We start from the raw sequence: 13,274 nt of genomic DNA on the forward strand, positions 1-13,274 counted from the left end.
GCAAGTATTTCTGACCATATTTATAGGTCCTTTTTCCTTACTGAACGAAGAATTGAACATGCCTGTGGAATTCTATGAAACGTTCATTTCTGTAGAGTATAAAACTATATAGTATTTTCTTTTGTCTTTGAAATATAATTTAGAAATAAAATAAAATTTAGAAATAATCTTCACTAGACCTAGGGATTTCATAAATGGATCAAAGTACTTTTAAACACAAGTGGAATTTAATTAAAATAATATGAATCATTGTTAGGCTAACAAGTCGCAGCCTTGCGTATCACCTCATTGTGTGTGTCTGATCCACATCCACGGGAACTCCACAATAAAGTATTTCACTGTACTCTTCTCACACATGAGTACAGTTGGTTGATGGTGGGGTGTCCATTCGACTTTTATTTTCTTTATTATCATTGAGAGAAGATTCATTGCAAATGTGGCACTTGAACACTTGCTTATAGGCCTTCCTGAAATTTTCAGAGAGAAATGCGTATATGATGGGATTCACCGAGGAATTACTGTACGCCAGGCAGTGGGCCGTGACTCTGAAGAAGAAGGAAGCAGGGGTCAGTGGGAAGACTCCAAACTCAGCCCAGAGATGGATGACATGGTGCGGCAGCCAGGATATCCCAAAAACCACCACCACCACCAGAACCGTCTGCGCCGTCTAGAAGAAGAAGACAAGAGAGGAAAGGCATGGGTTACAACAGAAAAAGAGTACGGCCTTTTAAAACATGCCCTAAGACAATTTTATGTATCTTTCATGGCACCAAGTAGATGCTAAATCTGCTTTAAGCGTTAACCTTTACTTTGTATAACAATTTTGTTCAAAACTTCTTCAGGACCTGCCACCAACTTCCGTAGGAATAATTTTACCACACGTGTGAAACACAGGTGGATGATAGGAGCGTGCTTTGAATCACGGAATAGAAACGTGCAGATTGAGCACTGTCACTTGAATGCCTACGACGCTCTGCAGCGTGGCACGCAGTGAGACTGCCACCAGTGAGCTGCCTCAGCAGCCAGGTGTAGATGCTTATTTCTCCTCGTTAAATTTTGGCAAGTTAAAGACCGCCACACATGGCTTCCCAAATGCACTGGAGCGCACCTCAGTCTCCGTCGAAGGCCTGAGCAGTCCTGTGTGTTTGCCTGCATGCTAACCTTCCCTTGCTGCTCTGAAAGCAGAAATGCTTGGAAATCAGACACAGCGTCCATGTGCTTCCTTTGAGATTTCTGCCGAGCTGATGACCGGAGAAAGTCTTCCCTCAACGCAAGAGGAGCCTTACCTCCTGTGGGCCATGCTTCGTGCCCTATGCCACCCCCTGCTTCCCCGTCTGCAGCCTGCTTTGTGTGCACACACACCACCTCCCCAATGGGCTGCAAACCCCAAGGGCTGAGACAAGGCCTTCGGGCACTCCTCCTGTGTTTCAACGTCGCCGGCTCAGTACGTGTTGAAAGGCAACAACTAGGAAGCTAACGTTGTGCTTAATTGAAAACTCTATCTCCACGGAGTCCAACAAGACTGTGGTCTATTTTATTAAAATGCCTAATGAAAGGAGGCTAATATTTTTTAAATAATAAATACAAGGCAATCAGCTGATTGCTTTTTCTTACAAGGTTACCCTACTTCAATAAGCACAGCTCAGGAAGCCAAACAGGCACTCGACTGCCCGATGGCTACAGCAGAGCCAGGGCAGTGGTGGGTGGCACTGAGAACCGACACTGATGACTGCTGGCTGGGTGCGGTTTTCATTTAGTCCCCCAACTACCCCGTGAAGCAGACCCTGTAATGATCCGTGGGTTGCAGATGGGGAAACTGAGACTTAGAAGGGTAAGACAAGTGCCGAGCGTCCCACAGCTGAAGGCAAAGTTAGAGCCAAGAGCAGGTCTACGTGATCCCAAACCCTGCTACGCACGGCTCAGACACAGGGAGAACAGCCTACAGCATCTGCCTGGTCACCATGAACTGCATCTCCCGCTCCACTCGCTCCCCGGGCTGCCTGTACAGCACAGCGTCGTGGCAGTTACACAGGCAGTACCAGCCCCAGAAGACAGCGGGCGTCCCAGCTCTCTAACTGAATCACAGGAGGACGTTTCCTGGCCCCTGTGTACGACGGCCTCAGCTCCCCAGTTCACCCCACCAGGGAGTTTACTCCTCCGAGGAAAACGGAACATGAAGACCACGAGAGGCCCTGGCCTGTAGGTTAGGAATCAGGTCACCTCTGTTCTTTGTCAGGTTTGGTCCAGGTAGTGACATTTTAAAAGTCTGCTCAATTTGTGGAGCGGAAACGTGAAAGCTGGGACCCCTGGGTGTCACAGCACATCCCAGACCAGGCAAGTGCAAGGCACGGGTCTTCCCTGACCTCTTAGTCACGACGCTGGAGGGGAATCCAAGCTTTACCTGGGGGCTGCCGGGCTCTGCTCCCTTCTACACAGAAATAATCCTGACTAACATCCATGAACAAGAGGAAGGGGGCCAGGAGGAGAGAAGAGAAGGAAGAAGAAGAAACAACACATGGAGGCTTCTTTTTCTCATGACTTCACACTGAGGGAGAGTAAGACACAGGAGAGAGATTTCATGACTAAGAAATCACTGCGTCACCACAAACTTTCCCAAACGGAAAACGCGGACCTCACCCCCCGCAGCAACGCTGGTGGGCGGGGAGCAGTCACCCCACCACGCTGCCTCTGGGGGTATTCCCGCACGACAACACGACTTTTCTATCACTTCCTACGAATGTAGGAAAGGACGCCCAGAATATAACGAGGAAGAGCCCAGCTCAGAAAGGACCGATGCTAGGCAGCAGCAGACACGAGTACAAGTCTGTCGAAGAGATGGGCTGGAAGCCGGGGAGTTTCTAACCAGGTGGAGGCAGAGATGGTAGAGACAGTCGGATTTCAGGTCTAAGTCAGAACAAAGGCAGTGCTCAGGAGGGCCAGGAGGTGAGAGTTAAGCTCACCATCAAAAGGCACCATGGATTGTGCAAAGGCCCAGCACTGACATTAGCCATAAACAGTTGGACGACCTTTGGAAAGTGAGGTAACCTCCCTGGGCCTGGACCCCCTCTCCTGTGGAGAGGATGACCCAATGGAATGGTTCCCTCACTGTGCCTCGTCCCTTTAAACACTTACAACGATTCAGGTATAACCCTGATGGCAGGTTTGTATAGGGTGCAAGAGCACACATATCAACTGCTCACAGTGCACAACACATAGAGCAAACATGTGACTTGCTCCCATATATTAAGGGAATGCCTGCTATCAACCATTACTGCATGGCCATTCCATTAGTGCACGGAGACGCCATTCCCAGATGATCTAATCAGAGCAATCTAGACATGATGACACCTACAAATAGAACAGAAAACCTCATCTTTCCATTCTAAGATAATATGAACATCTCTCTACTTCACAAAAAGAATGCCCTCTGGGTATTCCATTTCATTGCTTCGTTTAGGAGGTTCTTCCTAAGTACCAAGCTTAGGGCAGAAATAGACCCCAGCAGCTTACTCCTAAGATCCATGCCGTATCAGGATCCGTAGGGCCAGTGGCAGTGTGCGTGAATATGCCATGTTTCCTATGGCGTGTTTGTTAGCTATGTGTGTTTGCAGTTCATTCAAAATTTACCTTTTATTTTTAGTAATCCCACTGGTCTTCTCAGAACCATGAGCAAGGTTCTTTTTCTTGGTCTACCTGTAACTTTGTAAGGTGACTGGATTACAATTTACGATATAAATATTGGGAAAGAATACTTAATGGGTACTTACATAAACTATGTCATTTATCTAAGGCTGTTCCCCAAAGAGTTTAATATGATGTTTCTCAGCCCTGACTGTGCTCCCAGCAAGATATCTTCAGGGATTGACCATCTTCTCCCTCTTTCATCTGGCACCTCAGTCCGTCATAGCTGCATCCTCTCAGCTGGTACACGGTCAGTGCTCTGCACTGGGGCTCTAGCACTCAGTGCTGCAGTCCTTGTGCTGACACCAAGCCAGCCACGGTGACATCAAGTTAGATGAATGTGTCCATGTGCAGAGTTGGAAACAGTAGAAGATTTTCTTCTTCTGTCTCCCTTGAACAGCTGCTTGTAGGCCTCCAGGCCCAGGGAACTGAGAAGACGGGGGAGGGGGCACGCAGGAAAGAAGTCCATTGGGACAGAACAGCGTCCTCCTACATTCACCACTGCTCCCCATGCCCAGTTCAGAAAACCACGTGCCCAGAATACGCTGGCTCCAAGTTAAAGATCTGGTCAAACTAACACATTGCACTAATCCCAAACCTGGGGTTTAAGCAAGTCAGTGTGCTCATCGTTACCATTACCCAGGGCACTGCTTGTTTAAAAATTCAGAGTTCTAGGCCTCATCCCCCATGGCTCCGCTCAGCTGGCAGAGAGTATCAGATACGCACCCAGGAATCTGCCTTTCAGAACAGCTTAGGCAAGTGTTTCAAGAACCACTGATGGATTACATAAAACCCACAACAAAAGCGAATTATCTCACCCAGCTCAAGTTAAAGGCAATGGTATCTCCTCCGTATCAATGGACCCTAAGGCTGATCCACATCTTTCCCTCAGAAAGACTCAGAAAAGCTGCTTCCTCTCTCTCCCTTTGAAACGTCAGAATGTAAGGACAGAACTCCCATCTGGAGAGAGCAAGGCTGATTTTGTTTCATTTCTTATAGTATCATTTGCCTCAATCAGAGACGGAGTTGTACCCAGTGCATCTACTGCTGACCCCCTTTGTCCATGTAGCCTACGGAATCACGATCTTATCTTTTGACAGAGAAAAAAAGTCATCATTTAAAATTATGTCCTCAATCTCTATACTAATTTTTATGATACTTGAGACTGGGCTCTTTATTAGCTTCATTTCTTTTTGCTTTTTAGGCTGAAAGTATCTGAAAAATAATCTCTCTTCTTCCTGTGAGATGATCTTTTTCAAGTCATCTGAGACATCTGTTTTTTCTTCAAAATTTTTGCTCACAGTATGTCTAATGGAACATGGCTGGGAAGAAAAAAGTGAATAAAAGATGAGAATGATGAAAAACATTTCATAAATTGTATAAATGACAGCCAAAAAGCTTACTGAATTACTTCAGGTCAGAGAGGGAGAAAAAAAAGAAGCAACTGTTAAAAGAACCCAGCAGAGGAGCGGGTACCCAGAGGTCCTCTCGTCCATTTCCTCCTGGATGTGCCCCCAACACGGATGTCTATCTCCGTCTGAAGTCTTCCTGAGATTATTTAAGAATCTTGTTTCAGAGTCTGATCAACCTCGTGCCAGAAAACACGTCTTTGTATCTGGCAGAGCTCGAGCAAAGCATTTAATCAATCACAGGGCCCTAGACTACTATTACTACTTTTCTGCAATGGAAATCAGCCTTTTGTATTTTCCTCCAAGCATGCAGAATAACTGCTCAGCATCTTTATCAGGAAAGCCCTCACTCTCTGCCCCATGATTATTATAAACCCTAACAAGAAGTCCCTGTGTAGATGGATGTAGCACAGAGAAGGGGAATTCTACTTTGCCATTGAGAGGAGGAGCTGGAAACAAGTGAAATTTAAATGAGAAAACTATCAAAATCTGTATCACATTGATCCATTATGCACCAAAAAGGGAACACGGACACGTGCCAGTTATACTTTCCTGTGCTGAGACCCAGGGAACACCGGCAATGAGCCATCCCTTCCTGCTTTCAGGAATCAACAACGTGGTCTCGCTTTCTGTTCTAGTCCAGATCTCTCTCTGCTGTCCCTCTGCTGTCTCCCATCTCTTTGCCATCTCCTCTCCACTTCTTCTCCTCGCTCATCCCACTCCCCCTTTTTACCCCTCCCCTGCAACACTCTGCTCTCTCTTTCTTAGATGCACATACACACACACACACACACACACACACCAGCACCATGCTTTATTTGTTCTATGCAAACAAGGAAGCAATTAAATATATTAAAAGAGACCTGACATCTGTTCTGTGGCTACTAAGGGCCAGAGGCTGTAAGAATGGACGATAAAATCTTCCCCCCTCCAAATGTTAAGCCCTTCTCCCTTGGTAAGAATTACATGTATGCACACACATATAACATGCGCACACACATATACATACACACATGTACATATAGATACATACATATGTACTTACATGCATACACACACAAACAAAGTAATTGCTAAACTAATCACTAATCTTTAGACCATTTTATTGTAAGATAAAACAGAAGCTTTTCTAATCATTTCTGATAAGACCTATTTTCATTCTTTTAATCACTTTGTCCTCTGGAACTTTCAAAATTATTCTGCAACACTTTTCAAATACAGGGACTAAAACTAATGCTTGCATGCAAGTAAGATCCAGCCAATGGGAAAGAGATGTCTTATCTGGCTCCTTGCATGAGCACAAGATCTTTTGCACCAATAAGCCTTCTATCAAGGGCATCACCTCTGTAAGTGTCCAGCAAGCCTCTCCCTCCTTAAGGCTGTTAACCTCTTCCTCCCCGACTCCAAATGCTCTCGATGGTGAAGAACGCTTCCATTCCCGGGTCGGCTTCTCTGAGGAGCCAGCTCCTCTTAGATTCCCCAGGTCAGCCCTTCCTGTGCGGGGCACGTGCTCTCTAAATAACTGTCTGGGGGAAATTACAAACAGGCCCTAATTGCTTTTAATGAATCATTTTCTTGGAGATGAGAAGTGTGGCTCAAAGGAAAAATTAAGTGTTACACTAAAAAATTGGGAAAACTCCAGCATAACAACACATCATGGAAAACAGGAAAAGAGCAGCTTTTAGGGCTCATTCCACTCATACAGCCTAACACTTCGCCAGCTGTTGTAAAGAGGGATCCAGGAGCTTAAAATAAAACCTACATAATAACCGTGCAGATGTAAGGACGATCAGTGACAGGCAACCGTGAGACAGTCTCGTCATTTATGCCACACCTGTTATTCCTCGGTGGTCGTCCCTGAGAGCTCAAGGATGGTTTTAAATAATACAAGCTAAATTTTGTGCTTTTTAATCAACTGTCTACTACTGCCTTTCATTGATTCTGGGAACAGATGTGTTTTTTGCCACATTATTGTTTATAAACATGGAAAGTCAGGAAGATCTGTGCTTTTAAGTAGGATTTTTCAAATAAATATGATTATCTAAACTATAATTTCTGAAAATTATGTCACCGATCATAATAAATATTTAGAAAGAAAAACAAGATATTTTTAAGATGCTATGACTAATATTTATGGTAAAATGCCTAATTATACTCTCCTCCTTCCTAATCATATGGTCTAGTCATCTCATGCTACCTTCATCCTACCTTCTGAAATCATTAATTATATAGGCACTATCCAAGTAAGGGTTAAATTAATCCTGATTCATAAAACAGTTTTTCCTCAAAATGTGAAATGTAATAAATAGAAGGATGTTAGGTGCTTTAATATTACTCAGGGGGAGCTTTTTTAAATCAGGAATTGATGAGAAAGAACTGAAAACGGGTAGAACTCCCCTTGAGGCCTCCTTCCCTCTGTAATTCTCTCCCCTCCTGGCGACGGGAGCACCAGTGCCGGCGGAGGGCGGACGGACGGCGCACCCGCTCCGGGGGCTTTAGCGAGAGATCCTAACAACGCCCTCTCGGCCGAGAATTAAATCAGGCTTCCAGAGTCACATCAGAAGTGGTAAATATGCAATAAAATTATTAATTTTCATGCAAATTATGGATGTCAGCAACTGTCCACTGTCCCAGTCGACCTGGAACACGCCTCCCAAGAGGCCAGAATTCAGAAACGCGTTTCCTCCCCTCCCCACGTCCCAGCTGCGCTTTTCTGCAGCATGCGGTCATCTGCGGTGCTCCCACCAGAGCTGCTCTCCATCCCCCTAGGCCTGATGGTAAGAGGTTCATTTCAAACATCTGTGCCAAGGAACCTCAAGTTTACAGGCATTGGGAAATGTGAGGATAATTAAGAAGAAAAATAAACTAAGCTTGGAAAAGTGGCTTATGTAACATAAATTTGTGCGTATTACCTTTTTCTTCGATGCTTCTGACTTCTTTGACATGTTCTTCAACTTTTTATGCAAATGATTAAGGACCTGAAAAACACAGACTAGTAAAATCGGTTTGCCTCATACCCCACAATTCATTGTCTATTTTGCATTGACACTTCTTGACATTCTAAAATGGTGATACCATTATTTAGAAAATCATTCAAATTGAAATACACATAAGGTGATAAAGTAACAATGAATATGAATTGCCCACTGCCTCTATTTTCCTAACAGTGAGGCAAATCCCGGTGCGGGTGGCTGTCACAGCTTCTGTGTGCAGAGAGTTCTGGTGCACATAGCTCTGGGGTTTTGTCCAGAAAGCCACGCCGCTATCCATATATGCATTGCGTGGGTCTACCTTCCACCTTGGTTTCCCCCAAGAGTCTACATTTTATCAATCACCAGGTCCCTGCTACATGTGGAACAAGATGTTAACTCCTAGATGTGTGGAAAAACTAGAGACTTCCCTGCCGTGCACCATCCAATGCAGAGAGCAAGCGAGGAAATAAAGGAGATATAATCAGACGGCTCTCCCGTGTGGCCAGCATTTGCTCCAAGGTACACCTGTGTTCCCTTCATGGGCCGTCTCCGCTACAAGTCTCCTTCAAGCAAACCTCCGCTGGTCAGGCCTCCCTCCATTCCTTGTTCTAACTCTTCCCCCTGGGCTGTGCTTCAGATGACTTACATCTGGGGATGCAGTGTCACTCATGATTCATAGACTGTTTAGCAAGGTTTTACAACTAATGTGCCTGTCAGGGAGTCTCCTTGAGGGACGCTGTCTTCATTCACTAGAGAAACTGTTTTTGTCTTCTCTTGCCAGTGTCCTACTCAAGAGAAACGATGTGAAACATTTGGGTTACAGATAAAAATTTACAACATAAGCTTGGTCTTATGTCACAGGGCCAACCAAGCCTGCAGACTAGCACTTGAGTGCGTTTTTGTATCCTCTCTGAGGACAGGAAAGGATAGGGGAGATTCACCTCTGGATGACTAACGGATTCGGGGGTGTCTATAGCTTGCCCCGCGAGTCTCTCAGAACTGGAAGCCACACTGCAGACACTTCCTTGTTTCCCTCTAGCACCACAGCATGGAAATAACGTAATCGAATTGGACGTATTGCAAACCTGCTCCACTTAGCTAGATGCAGCACTTCCGGAGAAATCAGTCACACCTTAATGGAGAAACCACAGGATTTATTTATCGACCTTACGAGCCCCACACAGTTTGAGCAGACATCATTAGGGTAGGAATTTCTGGCTCCAAATTCTCAGCCCTACTAAAATACTTCTCGCTTCCTACAGAGGCTGAGTAACATCTACAAGACAAGCCTTTCACTTGCTACGTTGAATTTGGGATCACTCTCAATACGTTGACAATGGGTTAGTTTACTGTCCTGTCAGCAGAAATTGGGGTACCAAAAACTAAATGTAAGGCAAAGATAGGAGTTTCTGCAGGAGCAGATGAGAAAGTCTTTCAAGGGGAAAGGAAAGAGCTGGAAGCAGGACCCTGCCTGGAGAGGACAGGCCTCGTTCGGTTCCTTGGTGGCAGCCTTCCCAGTAGGAGACCACAGGAGGACTCTGGTCACAGAGGACAAGGGACAGAGGAGAGAACAGAGGAGAGGCTGTAAAACAAAATCAGAGAGGGACCCCTGGAAAGGAGGTCAGAACAGAAAAGTCAAAATGTTATCTGCTTCATAATGGTGCCCAGGGCTCTATTCATTCCTTCAACAAACCCAGCTGGGTCACAGTTCAGAAACTTCAAAATGCCTAAGGAACCTTGTTGAGTGGTCAATGAACAAAATACCCCAGTGTGTTTTCTTAGCTCTGTTTCACTTCAACAGCCTACACTAAGAGCATGTATTAATATATTATGATGCATCTCCATGAAGTTCTTGTCATCAAAGGAGAAAAAGTGCAGGTATCGTGAAGAATTATGATTATATTTATTTTAAAGTTGATGATGACCTGGCAGCATTTCTCCATCCTTCTGAGCTTTTAGGAGTGCGTGTAGGAAGGCACACACTCAAACCTGAGCAAAGGTCACCTTGAGCATCAGATATCTCTGGGGATGTGGAGGAACTTGGTGGGTAGGCATGTCAAGAGTGATGGAAGTTCTGAACCTAAGATTCAAGTATCAAAATCCTTAACTGGACAGCATACACTTAGTAAGTGAACCAACGGAAAGCAATTTGAAATACCTTGTTATCTTTACCTATTCAAGATTGGAATTAATTTACAAATATTACCTTGAATTCAAAAGAAATTTCCAGCTATGCTTAGAAGCAAACTATTTCCATATAAAAAAATCCCGGCAATCATGTATTTATTGAATTTTTAAAAAGATTTTAAAACTTTGCCCTACATCTGATTTTTATAAACTCCCAAATGACAGAAATGTAGCCTAATTTATTCTTAAAAGTTTACCTTGTCATTTTCTTTATGAAGACCTAAATTATTTTTGCTAAAGATTTTTGGGAAATGAAGGCAGAGTATGTTTCAGTTCTAATTCGGGTAATTATGAATTAAAAGCCAAGTCTTTTAAGAATGCGTCTAGTCCCATGCTTCATGTCGTCAAGGCTCTCAGCACCTGTCCCCTCCCTCAGGGACGGGGAATTCCTGCATTAAAATCCTTCCTGAACCACTTAGCAGCTTCATAACCTGGGTCAGTTGCTTCACTCCCCTGAAACCCTTTCTCCTTATGGATAAAACAGGAACAATAGCTCCAACCATAGGTTATCATGCAGATTAAGTGAGAAGGCACTCGTATCAGATCCCTGTGCTGCGTAGCACCAGCCTCTGTTCTGCATTTGTGGAAGACTAAGTGGATAAACCAGCTCTTTACCAAAGAGCCGAGCTAGAGTTCTTATCCAAATTCTCCATCTCTCTCTCTTTATACATAACCCCTGGATGCAGGCCATTCTTTCAGATAATATGCAAAATGGTTACCATTCAAAACAGACATCACTCTACACAGATGATAGAGGAGGAGGGGAAAAACAAAAACCAAGTGGCTTATGTGAAACTTTTTTGCTGGGAAAAATAGTTTATGAATTGGATATAAGAAATTACTGTTCTGCTTCATCTGGTTATTCATGGTCATGGTCCTGCAGTCGCAGCCTTCCCAGGAATAGGAGGAGAGACATGAGGATAAAATGGTGCGAATTTCGGAATCTGGTTACAGAGGTGTTTTTCTAATGCTGATGGTATTCTGAGGAGTGTGTTGGGGATGCTGGACTAGACCCCATGAGTCACTAGCCCATGATTATTAAGCATATACTCTTAAACGTAACAAGTTGCATCAAGAGGTTTAAGACTTTTTGATGAGTATAAAATCTTCAAAACCTTGAGTTATTAATGAAACAGAATGTGAGTTCGCTGAGCTCTGTCAGGCTACATAAAGGAGGATGAGAACAATCTCCCAATAAACGGGTGGTGCAGCTGGACCGGCTCTGTGTCAACAGTGCGTCTCTCTAGAGTTGGAGGTTTAGACCTGACACCTGTTAGACCTCCCTTAAGATTGTTTACACGACCTTTTAAAAAGGACTGAACCCGGGGGAACGTAGCAGCTGGAAACCCACCCATCCGAAATTCTCTGGAGAATTTCTGGAAACTCTCTGGAGTCAAGACTTTGAAGAAATGCTATTTTAACACTTGGGTTTATAAGGCTAAACTGGCGCATGAAATAAAATTCGAAGTTCTGTCGCCAGGGGCAGAAGCTTCCCAGAGCCAGGTCCTCACAGAGCCGCCCCGCGTGCCCCGCGGGCAGAGGCCGCACGGGAGTCACCCCTTCACGTCCCAGCCGAGGACTGGGGGCGGGGGACGGGGCCGCCACCCCGGAGAGGCCGCACGCTCAGACCGCCCAGGCGCTCGCGGCGCTTCTGCAGTCTCGCCAAGTTCATTTCATCCCGCGGGCGCTGAGTTGCTGAAACAGAGCAGTTTTCCTCCACTAAGAAGGCGGCGTTTGAGCGCCTGCCCGCTGCAAGGACACCTCGGGGCTACGGGCTGCGGGGGCCGGGAAGGGGAGGGCAGGCGGGACGTTCGGGAAGTGAACTGCAAACTTTCCCCAGCGTCTCCCAAACCCCAAGTAACTTTCTCAGCCACTTGCAACGGACAAGCCCACGCAGAGGCAAGGGCAAACTGCCGGGGAGAAGGTGCCCCACGCCAATCTACCCAGAAAACTGCAGGGCTGAGGGCCAAAGGGCGCGGGGACACACGGGACCACCACCAGGCCCTCAGCGCCCGCCGCCCTCCCGCGCGCGTCCCGGCCCCGCGCCCCCACCTTGGCATAGCAGAAACAAATGAGCAGCAGCGGCAGCAGGTAGCCGAAAACGAAGGTGCACACCACGTAGGCCTTCTTGTGGCGCTGGTTGGGCCACTGCTCCCAGCAGAAGGTCTGGTTGCTGACGTCCCGGTGGAAGAGGCGCTGGTGGTATGCCACCGGCGAGGCCATGGCGATGGACAGCGCCCAGATGAAGCCCAAGCCCAACAGCGCGTTGCGGGACACCCGCAGGGAGGAGGAGCGCCGCGAGTGCACGATGGCCACGTAGCGGTCCACCGACATCGCGGCCAGAGTGAAGATGCTGACCAGCATGGAGACGGTGAAGAAGTAGTGGATGAACTTGCAGATGAAGGCGCCCAGCACCCAGGTGGGCAGTGCGTACACCGTGGCCTGGAAGGGGATGCAGAAGAGCAGGTAGGCCAGGTCGGCGATGCTCAGGTTGAGGATGAACAGGTTGGTGGTGCTGCGTGGCTTGCCGGGCTTGCTGCGCGCCAGCACGGTGATCACCAGACTGTTGCCCAGCACGCCGAGTGCGAAGATCAGGCCGAACACCACCAGCGTGATGAAGTTCTCGACGCCGATGCCGAAGAGCGGCCTCGGCTCTGCGGTGGGGGCCTCGGGCTCGCTCGCGTTCCCCTCGCTGAGGTTCCCGGCCGCTAGCTCCATAGCGAGGGGTGCTTGCCGGGGAAAGAGGGCGCCGTGGGGAAGTGGAGAGCACCCGGGATCCCAGCGCCGAGCACGCGGAGCGCGAGTTCTCGAGCCTGAGCCTCCTCGATGGGCACGCGCCCGGGCGGCCGTGCTACTGGCACTGTCTTCGTGCGGGGCTATCGGGAGAAAGGACGCGGGCAGGGGCCCCGAGCTGGACTTTCCCGGGCGGGGACGGCAGTCCCGAGAGCGCAGGGGTCCCCCTGCCCAGGCACCACTGCCCGCCGCGCGGCCACCGAGCCGGGGAGGAGGGACCCGCCGGTGCAGC

At 47.2% G+C, this 13,274-nt stretch overlaps 1 protein-coding gene across 1 annotated transcript; it reads right to left on the minus strand.

Moving 5' to 3' along the window:
- Nucleotides 1–349: 349 nt before the first annotated feature.
- GALR1 (galanin receptor 1) lies at nucleotides 350–12,967 on the minus strand. The gene is made up of 3 exons (XM_046671027.1): nucleotides 12,302–12,967; nucleotides 8,003–8,068; nucleotides 350–667 (listed from the first exon to the last, which is right to left on the minus strand). Exons 1-3 carry the CDS (start codon nucleotides 12,965–12,967, stop codon nucleotides 350–352), a joined length of 1,050 nt encoding a protein of 349 aa, XP_046526983.1.
- Nucleotides 12,968–13,274: the final 307 nt, after the last annotated feature.

The sequence above is a fragment of the Equus quagga genome, chromosome 9, assembly GCF_021613505.1.
Source record: "Equus quagga isolate Etosha38 chromosome 9, UCLA_HA_Equagga_1.0, whole genome shotgun sequence".
Lineage (NCBI taxonomy): Eukaryota > Metazoa > Chordata > Mammalia > Perissodactyla > Equidae > Equus > Equus quagga.